This window comes from Akebia trifoliata, chromosome 11 (assembly GCF_017979445.1).
Source record: "Akebia trifoliata isolate Shusen 1 chromosome 11, ASM1797944v1, whole genome shotgun sequence".
NCBI classification, from domain to species: Eukaryota; Viridiplantae; Streptophyta; class Magnoliopsida; order Ranunculales; family Lardizabalaceae; genus Akebia; species Akebia trifoliata.
In genome coordinates, this window is record NC_141385.1 from 41,300,530 (window position 1) to 41,324,026 (window position 23,497).

Here is a 23,497-nt window from a genome sequence, read left to right on the forward strand (position 1 = left end):
CTGGAGTGACCTCAAGACTGGACCTCATATCATGCATCTTGACGTGAAAGTGGATTGGAACCATAGATTCGTTCACTTGTATCTTGGGGAATAACATCTATGATTCCCTTAGACTTTCATATCAGTGTGTGATGTGAGGTCTAATCTTAAGGTCATTTTAGCATTATTCTTTTTATTATTAAAGTGCAAATTTTAAAATTTAAATTTGAAATATGTTTTAAAAAATGCTTTAATATTATATAACCTGGAATGGAAGTATGGAACCATCATCCATCACCCACCTGATATTTAAAGAAACACTGGGCTAGCTAACTACGTGAAAACTGAAAAATTCGACAGAATAAGTTGACGGGCCAAGGCCAATTGATTTAGAAATTAAAATTTGACGGTTTAGGACCGGCGAAATTCTTGATATTCTCAGATTTGACGGCTTAGAGTTGTCAAATTTCTCCTATCCTTCATTAATTTGACAATTTCGGCATGTCCAAAATCAAAATTTTACAATGAAAAATTCGACCCTTTTGTCCGTTGAATTTTGTCAAATTTAACACTTGGGGCAGTCCAATTTGAACTTTTTTCACATTGTGCCTTGTGTGACAATTAGAGATATACCCTCTTAGGTTTTCAAGTTCATGATATACCCCTTGACCTTGGTCATCATGAAAGACTCATATGAAATGAACAAAATGCCCCTTTGTCTTCAACCAACCCGTTGCCAAAACCTAATACAATTTTCTTCAAACTCAAAATTCTGAGGCCTTAGAAATTCAAACCGAAAAAAGGAAGTAGGGTTTTTGGAGAGAATAAATAGATGGATTTTAGGAAGAAAAGTGAGATCCAATAAAAGTGTGTCATTGGCCACTTATTTAACTGGAATCGCAAGCGAAACCTATTGGACAAGTTTGAACATGTACTCCTCGATTAGAGTTGGGTCATCTAAAATCGAACCAAGTGATTGAGAATCAAAACTAATAAGAATCAAGAACCAAAATCGTTTAAAGAGAAAAACAATACAGTTCGATTTTGGTATATACCATCAATTGGAGAATCAAAACTAAAACTAATTAAGATCGGAACCAAGAAAATCTAATGGTTTTAATTCTGGTTTCTTAAAGAATTATATTGGAACAGAATCATCAACAACCCTAGATAGGTCTATATGATAGCAAGGAATTTGTTTTCAAGGCAATATAGATTCTTGAAAGAATGGTGATGTAATAAAACCGATTTTATAGGAAAATGCATTTTGTACTTGATTGCTCTAACAAAAATATCGAAAAGAAAGTCAGTTTTTAGCTTCTTGGATGAGGGTAATTGCGAGAAAATAACATTAGGATATGAGGAAGTCATTTTCTTCAGGTGTGGTATTGGAAAATATTTCTTTGCCGATGGTTTAAACATTAAATTGGGAGAGGAGATAAATTATCAGAAAAAGCACAACCACGCACCTAAAAATTGCATTTTCTAAGGAAAATTATTCTTCCTCTAATTTTCATGAGAAATTATAAATACCTAGAGGCCAAAGACAATGACTTCTCAAATGGATAAAAAAAAGTTCGAAATTGAAAATGAGGGTATTTAATTTCAGTCATTTTATCTTTATCTTATTCTCCTAGAAGATGGGGAATGTCATGCATGGGTTTGAAAATACTGGGGTACATCTAAATTTCACTAAAACCCAGAAGAGTATCACAAAATTACTCTTTTTCAAACGTAATCACGGTCAAAATCTTAATTTGGAAGAATCGGGATCAAGTAATTGAGGTGCCTCATTCTTATAGAGTAGGAACGATGGCTATGTAGCACATTTTGGTAGGAGTTTAAAAAACATTGGACTCATAGCTCATGCTTAATTTCAAACAAAATGTGCCACGTAGATACCGTATGTTGTAGGTACGTAACACCGCTCTGGATCAAGTAAGGTTCCAATTAGGGGTGCACATGATTCGGATTGGTTAGGATTTTGCCAAAATTAGAATCGAACAAAACATGATCGGTTCTACAAATTTGGAACCGAACCAATCCAATTACCCTATATAACCGAACCAATCCAATCCAACCTTAATTCAGATTGGTTCAGATCGGATCTCGGTTTTCATACTTTCAAAATAGAAAAACTAGTGTTTTTTTTTTTCAAAAGAGGAACCCTTTGGATCAGATCATAAATAATGCCTATTTTTAAAATAAAATTAATTTTATGATTAAATTTTGAATGAAATCTGTATATATTGAAAATTAGAGGAAGCTCAATGAGACAAAAAAATTACAATTTAAAATTGATATTTTGGATGGATTAGTGAGGAAACTAATCCATAAATGGTAGATTAACGAATCCAAGCCTAGATTCGTATAGTATATTTCATCTAACAAACACGACATAAAGGTTCTCGTAAAAAAGCAAAGAATCAAACTCTTTGAAAAAAAAATTCCGTAAATGGGTTGATCTATTTAAGAGTTGAAAGAGAGATTTGTATACATTTTTTTATGAGTTTTTGTTAGAAAAAAATATAGGAGATAAAGTTGAAGACTTTGATGAGTTACCTCTTCGTAACATACTAACATAGTTGAGAGAGAGATGGGTTACCTTTTCATTTTTCGATGAGGTGGCAAGTAGAGAGGTGAGGAAGACAAACGACGACTAGGTTTTCTTCAAACTTGAAGAAAAGATAAATAAATAATCGATAAACGAAACTAAGAAATAATTTATTTTTAAATAAACATATATATATATATATATAGATATTTTGGATTAGTTCAGTTCTCGGATTGGTTCAGTTCTATTATACCCCTAATCCAGAATCGAATCAGATCAATCGGATTTTTTTTAATATACAATCCGTACCCGAACCAAACCATGCTCAATCCGAACCAATCCAATCCAAAAGGCTTCAGATTGGCTCGGTTCTCGGATTTACCCAATCCAATGTGCACCCCTAGTTCCAATTATGCTAAACCAGGTAAATAGAGCATAACAATCCAGTGAGATTGGACTAAGTTCAATCTCTATCTAACCAATTAATTTGATTTTCCTTTTAATAATTGGGTTGGTTCTTAAACCATTAGTTATTGATTTAGTTTATTATTAAAGGGTATCATATTTGGTGGAATGTTATTTTATGGTTTGGAGAAATTTATTTTCCATTTGACATTGACATGCTCTAGGATCTATCTATATGATAAACCCAAAGTGGTCGCCACTCCCTTTATCTCTTTCTAGAGAGGGATTGAAATTTAATCTCGCAATCAGTCAGTCTTAAGTAAAACTTAATAATAAAAAAATCTATCTTCTCTCCTTTTTTCAAGAATACTTTCTCTAACTTTATTATATTAATTTTCTCTTCTACCTCTTTTCAATAATATCATTTTCACCTGAACCCAAAAGAGGATGCCCGTATCAATAGATACAATATACATTTTTCATTGGATAAAAAATGGACTAAAAGCTTGTTTATGGTCTTATTTATGTAATTTTCATTAACTATAAAAGAAACAAACAAAAGGTTAAGACGACAAACCTATTGACCAATTAAAAAATAATAAAAAGAAGAAGAGTAAGAGGACATAACAATCAAAATAGTTGTAAGTGTTGCCCTTCCAAATTAGCTCCTGTCAAAAATAAAATTCTCCAAAATAGGCCTTGGATCTGTAATTGCAAACTTAGGTTAATTTTGTCATTTCATCTAAAAGGATGTGTAAAACCCACTAAGAATTAGGGTTTTCAATCGTGGGATCAAACTTGACATCAGGTCCAATAACTTTGGGTTTGGATCAATGATTTAGATTCCAATGAGGATCCGATCCGATTAGGTTTTGTTCTAAAACCTTATTGGATCAGATCTGGATTGATCATGTCCCAATCTAATAAGGACTCGATCTAATAAAATATTAGAAATTATATAAATTATATTGTATATCTATATAATAAAAGAAAACAATGATAGATCCCACTCTACTACAATTTTGTTAGGGATAAACATCCCACTCCAGCTACAATCAAGTTTTTATTGGATCTCGATTTTAAGATCAAAACCAAATCCAATAACAATCAGACCGGGTTTCCTCTTGATCACTCCCTTCAGTTGTATTGTCTTTCCTCTCCTCCCCCTTCCCCCTTCCCCCTATTCAATAGTATCTCTCCAATTTTACTATCTTCCCTCTTTTACTCCATTTTTTCAAAAATACTCTTCAAATTTTACTATCTTTCCTCTTTTACCCCTTTAATCTATTTTATTGTCTTTACCCTAAAAAATACTCCAATTTTATTATTTTACCCTCTTACCCTCATAGAGTGTTAATAATACCCCTTCTAACTTCATTATTTTTCTTTTTTTACCGTCATAACCTCAAAGATGATACCCGTGCTATAAGCACAGGCAAACTCTAGTTTCTTTAAATATATGAAGTTTATTTAGATTTTCTACATCAAATTGGGTTTAGTTCGATTTAAACCCGGTCTGATTGTTATTGGATTTGGTTTTGATCTTAAAATCGAGATCCAATAAAAACTTGATTCGTGAGTCTAATTTGATCCGTATCATATTTGTAAACAAAGTTGATACAATTGAGTCTGGGGAAGATTATGAAATGTTCAAAGGGTGTTTTGGAGGAACCCACCCTTTTATATGACACGGTGCTTTTCTAATTTAGTACATGCCCCACTCTATGGTTTTGTGAATGCTTCCCCATGTCTTTAAACTGATGACATGCCCCTTGACCTTAGTCTTCACTTATAAACTAATGAAAAATTAACCTCAATGCCCTCGCCTTTATCATCATCGGTGACGTCATAACCACCACCAACATCTCATTATCATCATCTTCAAATCCAAGAGGGTAAAGATGATTGGTTTTAGAAAGAAATATCAAGAATGTTGAGGTCATTTTTCATTAGTTAATTATGCTAGAACATTCGTTGATTTCCTTGATTGATTACAATAACCCTAAGAGAGTTTATTTAGAAAATATAGTACATATCCTAACATATGGGTACATTATACACAATCGGATCTAATCTCAATCTCTATAGATTTGATCTAATCCTAAAGGACCATTGGGTGTATCACTATATATACACCTTATTACATTGCTTCAAACCTATTACTCTTAACACTCCAAAAGCTGTTTTTTTTTCCCATGCTTCCACTACATGAAATCTGGAAGAATCGACAAGAAAGGTCAACAAGTCAAGACCCATGAATTTAATTTAAAAATCAAATTTTTATAGTCCAAGGCCGTTGAATTTTGTATATTCCCTAGATTCGATGGCTTAGAGCCATTGAATTTCTCTCATCCTCCATTAATTTGACAATTTTGACCAATCGAAAATAAATTCGACATCTTGATCTATCAAATATGAGATTTTTTTTCACGTTGTGTTCCAGGTTCTGCTCTCTGATGATGATACTTACTTTCTTGGTAGTCTATTCCAATATAATTTTATCGACCATCTCTTGTTAACAGACTTATTAAGGTACTTATAATACATTAAAGACCCAATCTTATCAATTTGTTGGTAAGCGGGTAAAAGTATAATTTTGATCCGAAGTGTCCGGTATTACGGTTAATGAACTTTAATCAGTAGAATCTTCTGGTAAGCACCTTCTTACTGGCAAGTTGCACAAAAAAGTCCAACCAAACTTAAGTGCCTCTGTATATGAAAAATAAATAATAAAAAAAGAGTTAACCTAGCTCACAATTTATTCTAGTCCTACATGGCACGTGCCAAGTACATTACACCAACTAATCTCATAAACCTCACTCACTAGCCCTAACCACAATTCCATCTCTATATATGGAGGTTCTTCAATCAATCCCCCCATCCAAAGAGTTCCCTATAGAGTCTAAACCAACCCATTAGTTCCCCATGGCCAACCAACTTGTTAGTGTCCCTATGTTCCATCGGCGCAAATTAGTCGATACCACCTCATACGTTGGTGCCTCGACCAACCTCCCGTTATCTAGTTCTCAAAATTCGTATTACGATCAAATTGGAGACGAAACTAGCAAAGATGGAAGATATGGAAGGGGTGGTTCAAAAGCTACTAACAGCACATGTTCAGGCCGGCGACGAAAGGGTCAAATTCATGTCACACGGAGTATAAATAGACTCCATCTCAGGCGCCTTATGTCATCCCCAGCTTCTTACGTCTTGAGGAAGGTGAGGGCAATGTATATTGCGGCTCGAGGAACAGTTCTCAAGAACTCCGATGTCGTGGGGAATGAAGTCATGGTGGTCGAACCATATTTCTCAATGCCTGTCGTCCCTATTACCGCCATTGCACCGCATGCTTGATTAGAAGAAAAAAAAAGGGGGGGAAGGACGATGTAATTAATTTCAATTGATCCTTGTGAACCACTAAACCGTTACTACTTTATTAGTAATTTTTGTAGATATTTACTATTGTTCTTCCCCCCACTGTAATGATTTAAGTTTTAGATTTCTGTCGTTGTTTCCTAAATATTGAGGTTCGCAACATGAATCATATTTCTTGACTCTTTTAAGTTTATATTTAACGACAATTCGAACATTGAATATCAATCCTATAGATAAGGGCCTGGCTGTCTTAGACTAACTCAAGTTTGTTGTAAGAAATTCCACTTGGTGACTTGAAAATGGTTCAAAATCTTTTGTGATTAATTTGAGAGGGAAACAAAGTCTCGATATATAGCTGGCTTCGATCTGCTCCGATTGGATTGTAAACCACTCTCGTCAACTTCTTAGAACGACTATGCTGCTTTAGATTAGCATAAATTCACGATCTTTGTCTCGCATGCAGACTCCAAGTGGCCCTTCATTTCATAACATATCGAGCACACAGGCTGCGAAAGCTCCATCAAATCCAGCTATGAGCTAAAACATCAAATGCTGGTGAAGGGGATTGATTATTTTTCAGGCCACTTGTTCTACGTCTTATTGATAATGAAATGTCTTTTTCACTCCTTTTCACTTGAAGAGTACAAGCTGTGGATGAAATCAAATGAGTAATCGAAAGGAATCGGATGCTCTTAGAAGAATATCCAAGTGCCAAAGTATAAGTCTACGTAGTTACTTCATAGTTTATATATACTGTCTACTCTTAACTACTAAATAGAAGAATCAAGTTTATAGTAGCTAGAGTAGACAGTATATATAAACTATTGTAAAAATGCCAATTTATATGTAAGTCACAAAAATATATATTACATTTTGTAAATATTTAAAAAAAAAAATTTGTGTTAACAAGAAAGAATTGATTGGGTTTGGGATGTGTTGATCGATCAACTCCCGAACCATGGAGAAACATTGATCGGTTCAACCAAAAAGTCAGGGACGGAGCCCTTGAGATGTCGGTTCAGGATCACAAGAATAAATGGGATCCTGAGTTTAAATTGAGGCACATCTTCATAGCAAACTAAGTCTCGCATTTAGAATGATTACAATCATATTACTTAATTAAGTGCACATGCAACCTAACACTAGGCACATTGATAGGATGACTGTGACATCCATGTAAAATGGACGATACACAAGATTTGAAATCCCACGTATGTTTATTTATTTATTTTTATGGGTAAGCTAAACTTAACCCATGACCTTAGCATTGTTTTGCAGTATGTCAAACCAACTGAGCTGGTCTAAGCCCAAGTCCCGCAAATGTTACTATACCTGAGAGTACTATGACTATGATGTTACACAATAAAACCATGGATTTGAAATTTTATAATAAAAAAACACAAAAGTACACAATCTTGACTGAATCATCTTTATATTCTATAAATTTGAGATTAACTTAATCTTCAAAAAATATTCACAAATACAATCACTCAATCAAGGATTTTGATTAACAACAATTAGGAAAAAGATGGAAGAGCAAATCTACCACGGGAAAGAGCCCACAATAGCATTTAATATTTAAAATTACTCTTTTCTCTCCGTGAAATTAATATAAAAAGCATAATAACTTGGTCAAGCTTCTAACCCAACTCACTACATTTTCAAACTGGCTCATCCAAATCAATGAATTGATGATGAATTGATTTTCCAAATTGAATTGATAAGTTGGTTCCATCAAGTTATGGGTTCAAATCATCTTAAAATCAAGACAAGTTAACTTAGTCAAGTCTTAAATTAGCTCAACCTATTTTAAACTATTTCGTACTATTTATAACCAAAATAATCAGGCCCTTACGAGTCCGATTAGGAGGAGCGGGGCATAGGGCTTAAAATGGGTTGGATTTTATTAAAAATCCAAGTGATCCGAATTCAAATTTAGCAAATTTAGTTCCTTCAAGTATATTAAAATTAAAAAATGGGCCAAATATGGGTTGATATCTTTTGACCCGAGTTGAATATGGGTCGGATACAAATTTATCATTGTATCCACCTAGATCCGAGTGATATATTATTTTGTAAGTAATATTTTTATATTTTTAAGATAACTTTATTAAACAAACAAGCATTAGGCACAGTAGTCAAAGCCGCACTCCAAAAAATAAAGAGGTCTTGAGTTTAAGTTACCTTATCTTTAGACATTTTATTTGAAATAGCCTTGAACAGTTTAAAACTATCTAACCCTATAGGTTTAGTGAAAGTAAAATGATTTCGATATAATTTTAGCTAGTAGAATCTGAATAAAAAATTCGGATATGAATATGAATATACTCATATCCATTCTAAACTTAACCCATTTAAACCCTACAAGGTAATTGGTCTCTTAGAGACCCATATCTCTCCCGAATCTCTAGGAGCACGTACATGCAATACCCCACAAACCATAAGATCATAAATTTCCATATTATTTCACATAACACAATCTAAATCCCTATAAAACAAGGATAAATTTCTTTTTCCCACACTTCACATCCTCCTCTCCTTTTCTTTTACCTTCGTTCTCTGAGGTCAAGAACTAGTCTTTTCTATAAAGTTTCGAAATCTCATAATTTATAATTCGTTAAAAACCTCTTATCAAATATTTTTAAAAATGATATTTATTATTAAATATAAAATCCCTTGAAAGTCAACATCAAAAAAAAAGAAAATATCAAAAGAGTATGGGCCCCTCTGAAGATAAGACATTTTATTTCTTGTAGGTTCTAGAGGCCAGAATTTCACGTGGACGTGCATGAGATTTCATGTACGACAGGGAAAAGACGTAAAGTGACGTTTACTATATTTGAAGTGTGTGGAACCAAAGATTTCTCTTATAGATGTTTCAGACTTTCAGTCGTATTTTCCAGCTCAACTGGGCCCACTGTCGAGTTTTCATTTTTTCATGTTGTGTGATAGAATCAAGTATAATTAATTGCAAGATTGAGACTCAAAAGAAGATGGGGTCAGTCAATAGTAAATATCAACTCATTTTCGATTATATTTTTAAAATTCAACTCAACTCGGATGTCCAACTCAAATGACTCAAATAAAAATATATACAAATATTCTTCTTTTTTTTCTTCGTCCACAGAAATACTATGCATTTTTAATGACCCTATTGAGTTTTCGATCAACTAAATGCATTTTCACTACAATTTGATAGTCGTTTCCATGATTTCTGGTGCAAGTGACCTTGAAATTCAATCAATTTGAGTTGACTCGACCAAGTTTCTAGTAAATGGGTTTTAAAAGCTCTCAATAACATAAGACTCAGCTTTTGATAGAGTGAATGAAAGAACACTACTCATTTTATAGAAGATAGGCACGAGAAACTTGTAAATCAGAATAAAAAATAGAATTTATGTCATTCAAAAAAATTGCCTACGTCCAAGGGCGATAATGAGATCCTTCCAGTATATTCATGAAAAATCTAGGTTACAATCGCTTTTCCTCTATATAAAAAAAAAAAATTCCCCTAAAATGAGTTGGTTATGAATTTATAATTTATAAAAAGATGACATTGCCCTTAAGTCAAATATTACCAAATAGTTAAAAAATATTAATCGCTCCTTAATTGCCAATACAAAGCTACCTTCAACAAAAGACAAGGTACTAAACTATTAATTGAAGTATGGATGGCTATCCCTAAACAACGTTTTGTCCTATATGAAAAAAAATTCGGAATGGGCTGATTTTTTTGGAAGATGGTCTTTATGGTGAGGAGGTCGTCCTCACAAAAAATCAGCCAATTCTAAAACTTCTAACCCTATGAAAAGTGGTTACAAACTAACGGTAAAAAAGATGAATGGTCCACAATTCTTCAACTTGTAAACTAGGGCTAGTAATTTCAGAATATGCTGATTTTTTGTGAGGATGATCCCCTCACAATAGAGATCATCCTCGCAAAAAATCAACTCATTCCCTCATATAAGACAAAGCATGTTGTCTAGAATATTGTCTACGGAACCGGACCCTTGAAGTAAAATTAATTAGACCTAATTGAGTTCTAGTCAAGAAGTGGTCCCAAACAATTGAATGGTACACATCACTATGAGTTCACCTACGTCAATTTTATTGCCGACCTTTAACAACATTTTGGTGGGTGGCTTTTGATCTGGACTGGACTGGATACTGCTTGAGTACTAGTGGTTTATGAGGTCATGGGCCATGACGGGGCCCATAATGGGTGGGTCGTTGAATGTGAGGCCTTTAATGCGTCACTAGATGCCAAGACTGGTCTATGAATTTCCAACACAAATTTTAATAGAAATATGAAGGCCAAATGGCAGCTTCTGCAGCACCAAGGAGGCATGCTAGCAATACTTTTAGCAGATTCAGCCCCAATTAAGATATGAATGCATCATGACCATCGAAGCCTTATTCCAAGGAGTTGGGCTCAGATCAAATATTCAATTCTGTTCAGAACTACCTCTTCTATTACTGAAAGTGTGTTTATATCTGATTTCTATATATATATATATATAGGTTTAGGGTTCAAGGTGACTAATGAGAAAACATGGGATTCCAATGGTCGGTGTTAGAGAATGAGATGCATGGTACAAAGATAAATGAGATACATTGTATCATTGTCCTTGCATCTCACATCATAAATGGAAGGCAATAATTGATAATCATACATTTATATTATATTGAAAATTAGGATATTTAAATAATAAGAATGATTTAAGTTAATTAAGAATGAGAGATTCTATTACCGCACCAACTTTTGCTAATGCCACCCCTAATGTGTGCTAATTCTTTGGTGATTTACATATGAATTGGGAAGGCGTTAACAAAAGTTGGTGTGGCAATAGAATCTGTCATTGGTAATTTAGGATCCTTACATTTGTTTCCTTTCCATATCTTGACATGATGTAACACTTCTATAAATACTCTATTAAAGTGATTGTAAAATCATCCAAGAATTATCAATAAATAACTTCTACAATCTGGATAAAACAGGTGTCCCAAAGGCACATTATATATTAAATTTCATGTTTACACGATCAAGATTTCATGTTTCTTTTGTCCATTTTAGATGAACCTACCATCCCAATCCATAGTTTATCTTAAATATATATATATTGGTCCAATATGACATCTGTGAATTCCATGCCTTGTTAAGTTCCTTTCCCTCTTTGAAGTACAAACTTGGATATTTCAGGACGTCAACATTGAGACTACGACGGACCCGCCCGCACCTGAGTCAAAGATCTCATAAAAACAGGCTCTACCTGGTAGAAAGTCTGTGAGGGGGTAATATTGCAGACCTGGGATCACCTAACCACAAAGATGTGGATTTTAGCTACAGAAAACATTTGGATCAGAGCACATGCCATTTATAACACATATATGAGGCCAAGTAAAAATTACATACCTGAAGTTCAAGTTCACTTAAACAGTGGATTGAGGAGAAGACGAACAATGCGATGGCTCCCACAATAATTGTACTTTTAGTGTCTGAAGATCACAACTGGCAAAATAGTTCTAATGCCAAACCGACCAAGTAACAAGCAGATACTGAAGCCCATCAATACGCAAGAAATGTGATGTGGTATTCAATGCCTAAGTTGTGTGGTTCGCTTCATATCAAGTACATTGTATCAGCTAAACATTTTAGCCCCATTTGGTCTCTTTTCCATTGAAAAGGACCCCCTCATCTTGGTGAGTGAAGGAGGACCTCAAATAATCAGTATGACTCAAGAGAGTGATTTTTTTTCCTGAGACTCTAGAGTGTGCCATGTCAAGCCTAATGAGGGTAATTTTGTAAATTGGGGTTGCCATTCAAGACACATGGGCTCATGTGATTGGTGGATCCCAGATTCAGTGAGCAAAAAATTTTGGCTCAAGACCCTCCATTAGGCTCTATTTTCTGATATTTTCCCATCAAGAATACGAGGACAAAGCTTACTAGCAAGAAATAGATTACAAAGGCAGTTCAATAAAAATTGAGAGAGAACATTAATAGGAAGCTGTGATGTGCCAACTTAGCTAAGTTGGTAAGATGTGTCGTCTGTTGTTCCCATGTCTTCTTAGGTTCAAATCCCATTGAACCCAACTTCACCTTACTAACCACTACTCTTTGAACCATCATAAAATTGGTAAGACTAGATAAATGAAAGATCTCATAAAATTCCATTAGTAATTTTCGACAACCAGGTAGGAAATTAAACCCTCTTGACAATTTTATTGCATCATCAAAGTAATGATATAATGAAATAGTGATTCAGAACAATCGAACAAATCAGATTACTAATGCCAAACTCATCGTTGTACTGTCTTTAGTTTCTAAGTAACTGAATCAAAACCGCTTTGGTACCATGAAGATGAGAATTAGCATTGTGAGTTTCAAGTTTGGACAACCTCAAAATCAGCACCAATGGGTAAATGATCACTTGGGTGGTGGTAGTTGGGCAACCCACCAACTATGTCAGAAGAATCGAACCCCGGAACTTCAAGGAAACTGACTGGTTTCAGGGCTCCTGAAGGAGAAAAGAATATGTAGTCTAGAGTATTAGTGAAATCTGGGGTGCAGTTAGTGAATGGCGGTTCACTTCCACTAAATGCATAAACACTGGTCAAGGAAATTGGTAGCTCCTTAGAATTGTGATTCCCCGAAAGAAGGCATTGGTAGACCTGAAACAACATAAGGTTATCAGAAATTTTATAGTAATCCAGGGATCTCTAAATTTCATATAAATTCACAAAGACACAGATTTGGATGTAATCAAGGTATCATGTGGATGTTGAGGTGTCGTTTTTGACCTCTCAAGAGAGGGAAATTTTCAACCCATTGTGGAACAAAACCATTTTTCAGGGAAACGATGAAAATAGTATAGAAACATAACTGTTTATAATCCTCTCAAGTTGTTCTATACCATGTCCTTTTAGGAGCCTCAAAATCTGTAATTCACTTCATTTAGACACATTGTCCAGTGTTGAGAAAATTAACTATTGAAGAGTTTGTTTTCCAATTGGAGTATATTGTAAAAGGATGCACGAAGTTCATTCATTGTTCTTGTTTTTACCTTGGTTGGTATAATTATTTCTAGTTTTTTCCTCCTTTTTTTTTTTTTTTTTGTAAGAAAAGTACCTAGGAATTTATTTTTAAGGGACCAAAAGGATTTAGATGGGTTTAACAGGGTTGAAAGTTCGCTCAAATTAAAGTTGGCATAATTTCAAGGAAATAATGCAATTATAAAAATTTGGGGACAGTACATAAAAACTTCGAGAAATGAATAGGAATGTCAATGGGTATTTTGCAAGGAAAAAAAATGTAAGCCTCTCGAACGGTACTTGGAAAAAGGAAATATTTTGAGACATGTTATAAAATTATGGGAATTTTATAGTTTGGGTATAATTCTACAAAAAAATTTCCTTCTTAGCTCTACTCTGTTGAAAGAAGTTCCAATAGACTACCGAAGTCCAAAACAACAGGCTAGAACAAGCTGATCAACTACAGCAGGAGCAAATAAATTCGAAGAAATTGCCAAAAACATCATTGACATATCATAGTCATAATAACTTCCAAGGAAAGATTAGGGAAATTCGCCACTTATAGGAAGGTTTTGATTGGTTCCATAATTGAAAAAAAAAATGAATTTAACATTCTAAGAAAGAGCGAATCCACCTTAACTTGCCCAACTTATTACAGATCCACTTTTACAGCACATATACTAAATCTCTTCCTAGTTTTACACATTATTCTTTTTCAGGGTTCTAGTTAAAAAAAAAAACACCTCGTATTTTCCATTTGTATATTTTTACAAATGTTCTGCTATTTTTCATATCAACCCCCCCACCCACACAAAAAAAACTCCCTTCAGTACTTGGTACAAAGAAATTTTACGTGTGTTTTTTTTTTGTAAGCTGGACTTGAACCCATGACCTCAAAGTTGCTTTGCAATGTGTCAAACCAACTGAGCTATGGGTCTAAGCCCTAGCTTACATGGTATTAACTTCACTTTAATATGAATAACAGTAGAAAGTAACTCAAAATAAATGCAAGTTAAAAGTAGAGGTCAAAGACACTGGCTAGGAAAGAACTGAACCAATGTGAAGGGACAATAAGTAACATGCATGCAATATTGAAATGCAGAAACAAACCTTGTCTCCAGGAGTAGAATTGAAGTCACCACACACAATCACCGAAGGCCTGCAGTCAAATTTTTTTGAAATGATTGTCTTAAACTGAGACAATCGTAATAGAAGATATTTAGCTTGTGCAAGCTTCACATCAGCCCATTCTGGGTCCCTGCAGTAGCAAAAGTTCAACTTTCCTAATTCAAGAATCCAACAGGAAAAAAAAATGGGGGAGGGAGTTGTGGGAAATAATCAAAACTGAAATTGAAGATAATTTGAAAAAAAAAAATGCAACATGGATTATCAGAGAGAGTAAATGGAGTGTGAGTGACTTTCCCCAATTTACTCTGGTTCCAACATTTCATAAAAAGATCTGGTTACTTCGATTGCTTGAGAAAGAAGAAAAAAAAAGATGATCATAGAGGTGGGATACATAAAAAGACAATAATGAATACAAATAAATAAAGTGTTTACCAATAAAGGTGAGTGGTTGCCACTATAACAAGATGATGAGACGGATCCTTGAGTTTAAATGCTGCCATTATTCCCACACAGTCTCGTTTCAATCTTACACGAGGATCATTAGGATCCCCACGGTCAGCCTGATAATTCTTTGGAGGCGAACCTGAATATTATTTATTGCAAGACCATTAAAAGAGAAGAAATAATACAAAAACACGTACTTAGTGTTCATTGTCTTATATTGGTTACTAACTAAAGGTTCGATGATTATTGTAGAAAGCAATACATGAGTACAACATGTAGTAGAGTATTTCTACCACATTTTCAGTAAGTGGGCCTTCTACAACAACAACAAAGCCTTATTCATAAATTCAAAATCTATACCTTCTCTTGGTGAAGCTTCTTTATCGTCACTGTTTGGCGCATCATCATGTTCATTCACATATAAAGCATTTTCATCTTGCACAGTGTCTACAAGATCATTATATTCAATTTTCTCCTCGAGGACCAATTCCACACTGAATAAGATAACAAAGAATACGTTAACAAGAATTACGTATGAATTACATATAAATTACATTTTAGTGTTAAATTCCGCTCCCCACCCAAAAAAAAAAATCCAATGGCCCAAATCAATATACACAATTCTTCCAATTTTAACCTTGTGATGTCCAACAAATAAAAATTAGTTCTTTCACACCCCTCACATTTTTAGTGTCTCAAGTGTTCGAAGGAGAGATGCTTCGGAGTCCAAGAACTATGGAATAAGCAGAACCAAAACAGAGTACATAGAGTGAAAAGTTAGAGATGACAGGAAAACCCCAAGGTGACCACTTTCGCCACCTTGGTTCTATTACACATAAGGAGTGAGAGATTGATGAAGATACTGCCATGGAATTAGAGCTAGATAATTAAAGTAGAGGTGTGCTTTTGGAGTGCTCTACATCCCAATTATTAGATTAAAAAGTGAATTTTATAAGATGGCAGCAAGACTAGCTAGACTTTATTGATTTGGATCTTGAGTAATCAAGAAGCACCATTTTAAAGTCGAATGTAACAAGGAAAAGGATGTTGAGAATTGAGATAGATAAGGGAAAAAACTAAAAGGGATAAAATTAGAAATAAACGCATTAGCCCTACTTATCATTAAAAAAAAGTAGTAGTGATGTAGGACCGTGAATGTTACCCTTGGACTCACTCCAAAATGGCCTCACAACACACAATTAATGAGAATATCAAAGCTCCAATCTCAATTTTATTCATCATTCAAGAAAATTAATAAGCAAGTACGAGCTCATGATGGTGAGGGAAGAAGGGGAAAATGGGTGGTTAGGGAATTTGGTTTAGGATTGGGTAAAGGATTTTGGTAGGATAGGGTAAACCCAAAAGGATTTGAGTGTTTATGTTTAATTTTGACCTTTTGCAAGTATGACCACAATCCCAATGACCAAAAAAAAAAATTACAATTACAATATTTTCAACAGGCTAGAGTAAAATGGTTAAAGGTTAAGGTTTAAGGATTAAAGGCTATAAAAATGGAGAATGGAGAAAGGATTAGAGTTGAGGTTTGTAAGTTTCGATAATCAAGAATGTGAATCAAGAATCGAGAATCAAGAATAAAGAACAATAAGGATTAAAAGAAAATCAAGAAAAGAGGATTTTTTATGGATACAAGATTTCAAGAAAATAAAAAAAAAAAATTAGAAAGATGAGAAGATGATAGAAAAAAGAGTACCTTGGAATCACACACAAAACGGTAGAGAACTCATACTCCATGAAAGAAAATCATTCTTTATTCATCAAAATTCTTCGTTTAAAAAAAAAACCCTATTACAATCTATATATAAAGAAAATAAATCCAAGAATCCTAATCAAACTAAAATTCCAAATAAATAACTTAATTTTGTAATTTTTTCTCTTTTAATTTTCAACTCTAATAAACTTAAATAAAAGACAAACCAAAGTTACAAAACTGCCACTAAATATTATACTAAGATCATAGGTCAATAAAACATCAAAATAAGTCCAAAAGCATAAAATTAAAGTCCTAAAATAGAAAACTATATAAAGAATTAATCTAAAATAATCCTGAACGATAAAATGATAAATTCAGACCCAAATAAGTGAAAACCTAAATAAATAAATAAAAATTCATTAGAACCCTTGACCATTGACTTGATTTGCGTTCCGCATTAAGCAGTCCCTACAGGTCATGAACAAAGAGAAAGTCGATTTAGATGGTTTAGTCATAAGTACAAGGGCCAATTACAACACCACTTATAAGGAATGTGCAAGTTGACGGTTTTAAAAAGGCAAAAGGAAGACCCAAAATAATATGGATTAGGGTAGGGAGAGTGGATTTGAACACACTTTCAAAAGGAAAAGGCATGGCTTTAGAAAAAATTGAATGGAGGAACATGATTTGTTCAATTGGCCCCAAAATTTTTTTGTAAGGCTTTGATGATGATGATGCATTGTAGGCCTCCATCCTCATTTTAAATTACTAGGTCTAGTTGTACCTAACATTTTTCAAAACTTCTCAATTTTTGCTTCATCTTGTTAGTCAAAATAGAAAGAAAAGGGAGAGATTCATTTGGAGTAGAAATTCCCTAAACCATTACAAGAAGAGAATTGGCATATAGGAATGCCCAAAAAATAGGAAGAGACAGAAATACCGTACAAACTCTAATATACTTTAACATCCCCCCTAAACTCACGATATGGTGGCAAGAAGCATCAAGAGTTTGCCAAGAAGAAAGCAAAAGCACTGAATAGTGTGAGATTTCGTAAAGAAATCGGCCAACTGCAAGTATGAGGAGATGAAAGGCAAGGTGATGGTGCAATGCTGAAGAAGATGACGAGTGAGATGAAAATCAATCTCTATATTTTGGTGCACTCATGAAACACAAAGTTGTGGGCAATCTAGATAGCATTCCTATTATCATATTACAAAGGAGTGGAGTCGAAAATAGTTACTCCCATAATGGAAAGCAGCCAACATAACCAAACTATCTCAGCAGTTGTGGAAGCCATAGCTCGGTACTCAGCCTTTGTGGAAGAACAAGAAACGACAGATTGTTTCTTACTCTTCCAAGAAATGAGATAATCGCCCAGAAAAACACAGAAGCCAATGGTGGACTTGCAATTAGAACGATCACCGGCCCAGTCAGCAGTAGAGTAAGTTCGAAACTCCAAAACAGAAGTGGAGGAAAATAATAAACTTTAATGTAAAGACCCCCGAAGATAGCGAAAAATGAGAACAACTACTGCCCAATGAACAGTAGTAGGAGAGAAAACAAACTGACTAACAATGTGGGCAACATATGCAATATTTGGTCGAGTGATGGTAAGATAGACCAAATCGCTAGCTATGGTGTAACAGAGAGTTAGATCAAATAGAAGAGGACCATAAAAAGAAGTATACCACGCATTGAGCTCAAGGGGAGTCTCAATAGTACGAGAGTTAGTCATGTGAGTGAGCTCAATGATGTCAGTAATGTACTTGGACTGAGAGAGAAGATAACTTTTAGGAGAGATGGCTACCTCAATGCCAAGAAAGTAGCGTAGGGGCCCCAAATCCTTCATCTCAAACTGATGACTTAACTGAAGTTTCAACTAAGCAACCCATCAATGTCATCACCAGTTAGGATCATATCATCAACATAGAGAGGGAAAAGGATGCGACCAATAGAGGTGGAGCGAATAAATAGTGTAGAATCATGATCGCTAGAGCAGAAGCCAAAAGAACCCATGAATGTAGAGAAATTCTCAAACTAGGCTCGATGAGCTTGTTTGAGACCATGTAATGCCTTCCTGAGCCTGCATACCTCACCAAGATTATGGAACACTCCAGGAGGAGGGGTCATGTAAACTTTCTCAATGAGATCCCCATTCAAAAAGGCATTCTTGACATCAAACTAAGAGAGAGCCCACTGATGGACGGATGCAACTGCAATAAGAGTACGAACAATGGTCATCTTTGCTACTGGAGCAAATGAATCTTCACAATCAAAACCCATACCACTGAGTGAAGCCTTGTGCAACTAGGCGAATCTTGTACCTCTAAACAAAACCATCAGACTTAGTCTTAACTTTGTAAACCCAGCGAGAACCAACAGTATGCTTGTTAGTTGGAAGCAGCACTAGATCCCAAGTTCCTATCTGATGTAGAGCAAAGAGTTCCTCATCCATAGCATGTTGCCAAAAGGGTTCAAGTACAAACTCCTTATAGGAGGTTGACTAGGAAAGATTATGAATAGATACTAAAAATGACGAGAATGCATCAAAGTAACAAGAGTTAGAGAATCTTAATTTTTGAGGAAGCTTACGAATGCATTGAAAATATCTTGGAAGAACAATAGCCTCAGTCTTAGAATATGCATGGTAGTTCGAGGAAGACCATCGGGATCTGCACAAGAAAAAATTGTAAAAGGAGGTGGTATGGGAGTGGAACTTTCAGTAGGCAACATATCATCATCATTAGGAAAAGGATCAATATAAATATGATTAGATTTAGTGAGACTATGGGAAATGTTAGAAATAGAGAAGAAAGAAATATGTTCCAAAACACAGCATAACGAGATACATATAGCTTATGAATAATAGGATCAAAACAACAATATCCCTTGTGGCCCTCAACACAGCCAAGAAAGACCACAAATAGCAGATTGAGCAGAGAGTTTAGTACGTTCAGCATGGGGTCTTAGAACAAAACAAGTTTAACAAAAACTTTCAAACAAGAGTAATCTAGAGCTATACCATACAACCTCTCAAAAGGAGAAAGGCCAGAGATACAGTAGGAATCCTATTGATCAAGTGCACAGTAGTGAGAATTACTTCACCCCAAAATACACTAGCAGAGAGAGAAGAAGGGAACGAGTAGTCTCAACAATGTGTTTGTGTTTACTTTAGCGACACCATTCTGCTCGGGAATATTAGTGCAAGAAGATTGATGGATAGTTCCATCAGATACAAGAAGATTAGAAAAGTCACCAAAAGTGTATTCCCCATCCAAGTCACATCTAAAGCATTTCATAGTATTACAAGAAGAGAATAGGCTTATAAAGGAATGCCCAGAAAATAAGACAAGACAGAAATACCCTTACAAACTCCCCCATGGTAGACCATTTTCATCCTTGGTCCATAATTTCTACAAGACATGAGTGTGGCAACTCCACACTGCATTTGAGGTCCCCACCCCCCAACAAAAAAAAAAAAGGATCATTTCAAAGAAATTTACTTGTCCAACAAAATCAAAAAATTGTCCACGTGACAAGTTGATCCTTTTCATCCTTGGTCTACAGTTTCTACAAGACATGGGTGTGGCAAATCCACGATGCATTTGAGGTGTCAAAAAAAACCAGATGACGTGCCAACCTAGTTAAGTGGTAAGACGTGTGGAGTGTTGAACCAATATCCTAGGTTCAAACCCCCTTAAACCCAATTTCATTTGCTAACCACTAACCCTATACCTATAAATAAAAACAGTTCAAAGCACTTCACTTGTCCAACAAAATCAAAAAATAATCCAAGTGACTACAAGTATAGGTTCATTCACCAATAAACATCGAAAAAGGAAATGGTCGGATATACCTATTGTGCTTGTAAAAAATCCCACACCCATCACGTTTTTGTCCGCCTCTCTGAATATAAATACTTGAATATCCGTTGCTCTCCATAATTCCTTTGTAAAATTTATCATACTCGTCTAACTCCTGCAACAATGCACTATGCACTATGCATTTGTAATTAAGATGGTACCATTGAATTTATCTTGGATGAATAAGTACCAACAAGAGATCCTCAACAAGCAAATGGTAGTTGAGAAACCTCAAAAAAGTAAGAATTAGGTGGGAAAAAGTGAAGTTTTACCTAACCACTTAATGATTAAACAGAAAAGTACAAACCTGTATGCAAAGGAAGTCAGCCTTGAAGCTTTTAAGAACGGTCAAAATTGCTTGAGATCGTGCTTTCCACCTATAATAAAAAATATACATATTCAAATAGTCACCCAAATGTGGCAATTACCTAAAACACGAAATACCATAGAAAAAACAAACTACACTGTGAGTTACTAAGCACATTTTTTACATAGTTGCACTGACTCGAAAAACAAATTGTGCCCACTCAATTTTCATAACAGAGTTGGAAAATTTATCGTTCTTGTCCAAATCACCCGCAGTTTTAGGTCATTCTTTTTAGTCAAAATGAACAATACAAGGGCACCTCTATGGGCCTGCATGGGTTTTAGCTTGGTTGTGAGCTCTTCTGTTGGGCTATGCTTAGGTGACCCCAAATTTTTGGTATAAGTCTCCTTTCTCTAATCAATAAACATTTTCTTTGTGATTGATTTTCAAAAGGGGGCAATTTCTAAGCACTCACAATCCAATAGCTTGACTAAAGAAGAATACCTGAGACAAGGTGATGGAGAATGTGGAAACCATGAACTCTTTACATACACCTACATATAAAGATGACTTTAATGTGTTACAGTCGACCATCATTAAAATAAAACTCCATCTTATAAGCAATAACAACATCTTTATTCCATGATAGACATCAAAAGCTTGGAAATCATGAACGCATCAACATAGTGGTGACCATGCTAACACTTGATACTGATAAAACATGGAGCGCTCCATTTAACCCAGCTTAGCAATCAATAGACATATTTCATTTGTTAATGGGAGGAAAAACCTCAGATGCATAAAGAGGAGAATAGATGTAAATCGATCAAATCAAATTGAACAAAGGTTCGACCATGGTCTGACCAATTTGATAAATTTTCAATTAAATCATCAATTCAGTTTTTTAAAACATTGGTTTAAAGGTTAAAAGTGATCCAACATACTAAATGGATGAAATCATTCAAATAAATCTCTAATATTGTAAAAAGTCTCGCGACATTTACCTACACTTGAACAAAAAAGGAAAATTAAGATAAAACATCTTCAATCAATCTCTCACAAGAATCAGATATCCTATAAGAAATTGAACCCTTTCATAACTTGATTTATTAATGACTCATCTAGACTAATTGAACACATAACACACATAAAAAAAAAAAAAAAATTAAAAAAAGAGTCCATATGTTAATGAAATTGACAAACCTGAGCCAAAATGTTATATGAGACGAGACGGAATCTGAACCCTGAAACATAATTTAGCTTAAAATTAAAGCATTTTCATCTTTAAAAAAGAAATAAATAAATTCAAAAGTGAGATTGGATCAGTTTGAGGTGAGAGAGAGATTAAATACCATCTTCAGGACTACTATTACTACGATTAATTTCTTCTCTGCTGTCTACAGAGATGAATTTCGGACACGATGGCACCACAGTAGCTCTGCTCATTTTGCTCATACAACAGAACCTAACCGTGGGTGGTGCACAAATCAGAATTATAATAACAAACTTATTTTAACCCTTCACAATTATAACACGTGGCCACAGGAGAGAAGTATCACACAGTTTAACTCAAAACTCTGATTTCATTTTATTAAAATTCTTTTAAATTTCTTTGGAAGATTAGAGGAGATTCTAGAGATAATCAAACATACCTTCGAGTTCGAACTGAGGAGATTAGGGGTAGCAGTGTTGATCCTCCTTTCAGAAGCATCGTGATTTCCTCTGTTTTGGTTTGCGTTAGGGTTGGAAGAGGTGGAAATGGAATAAGTTCGGGCTGTCAATGGGCTGGACCATTAATGGCCCTATTCCAATTGGGCCTACAAATCCAAAACCATATCCATCTGTCTCATAGTTGGATCCATGTAAATACAAAATCCAATGGTTGAGATTTACTTTAGAGATGTATTCCCGAGATACATCTTGTATCTTAACGATTAGATTTTGCATGTAAACGATTTTGACCTCCTCTTATATCCTGACCATTACATATTTCACCTTTTTTTTTTTTTTTTTTTGAGGATTTTCTTCTCGTCATAGAGATCATCCTCATAAAGAATAAAAAATAAAATAAAACAAGCCCATTCTCAAATTTCTTATCCCATTAAAATTAGTTTACGAGTTAATGGTAAAAATTGATTGTCCATCAACCTATGAATCAATTTTAATGGGATTAGAAGTTTACGAATAGGCAGATTTTTTGTGAGGAAGATCTCTTCACCATAGAGATTATCTTCATAAAGAAAAAAAAAAACCAAACTCATTCCAAAACTTCCAACCCATATAAGACAAGTAATGATATTCTGAATCCCCCACTGGCATACTAAAATACTCTATTAATGTGGCATGTGCTGGATCCATAAATCTTTTTACCTCAAGGTACAAAACCGCACATATTTTAAAGGATGTGCATATGCGTATCCCGAGGAAATCTATGGTTTTAGAGCATACCGCATCAAGAAAGTATTTTGAGTATGCCATGTGGGGGAGTCAGATTATCACGACGCATAAGACAAAGGTATTCAAAAGGAGTGGTGATAATATGACTACCCCACGTGGGGTGTGCCAGAACCATAGACTCTATGCCTCGAGATACACATCCTCAAAAATATGTGCAGTTGTGCGTACGGAGATGTGCAATTGTGTATCTTGAGGCATAAAGTCTCTAGTTCTAGCACATCCCACACCAGAGAGCCGATTG

At 34.7% G+C, this 23,497-nt stretch overlaps 1 protein-coding gene across 2 annotated transcripts; it reads right to left on the reverse strand.

Moving 5' to 3' along the window:
- Positions 1 to 12,511: 12,511 nt before the first annotated feature.
- Positions 12,512 to 22,679, reverse strand: LOC147391717 (carbon catabolite repressor protein 4 homolog 4-like). Of its 2 annotated transcripts, XM_086457291.1 has the most exons (10): positions 22,452 to 22,679; positions 22,152 to 22,264; positions 22,003 to 22,043; positions 21,304 to 21,353; positions 20,800 to 20,869; positions 20,486 to 20,607; positions 15,278 to 15,411; positions 14,906 to 15,056; positions 14,456 to 14,603; positions 12,512 to 12,985 (listed from the first exon to the last, which is right to left on the reverse strand). In XM_086457291.1, exons 1-10 carry the CDS (start codon positions 22,508 to 22,510, stop codon positions 12,698 to 12,700), a joined length of 1,176 nt encoding a protein of 391 aa, XP_086313417.1. In that variant the 5' UTR covers positions 22,511 to 22,679; the 3' UTR covers positions 12,512 to 12,697. The 2 variants fall into 2 exon arrangements, with proteins under 2 accessions (XP_086313417.1, XP_086313418.1); XM_086457292.1 differs by lacking the exon at positions 21,304 to 21,353 and having other exon boundaries at positions 22,452 to 22,477.
- Between the last annotated feature and the right edge of the window lie 818 nt (positions 22,680 to 23,497).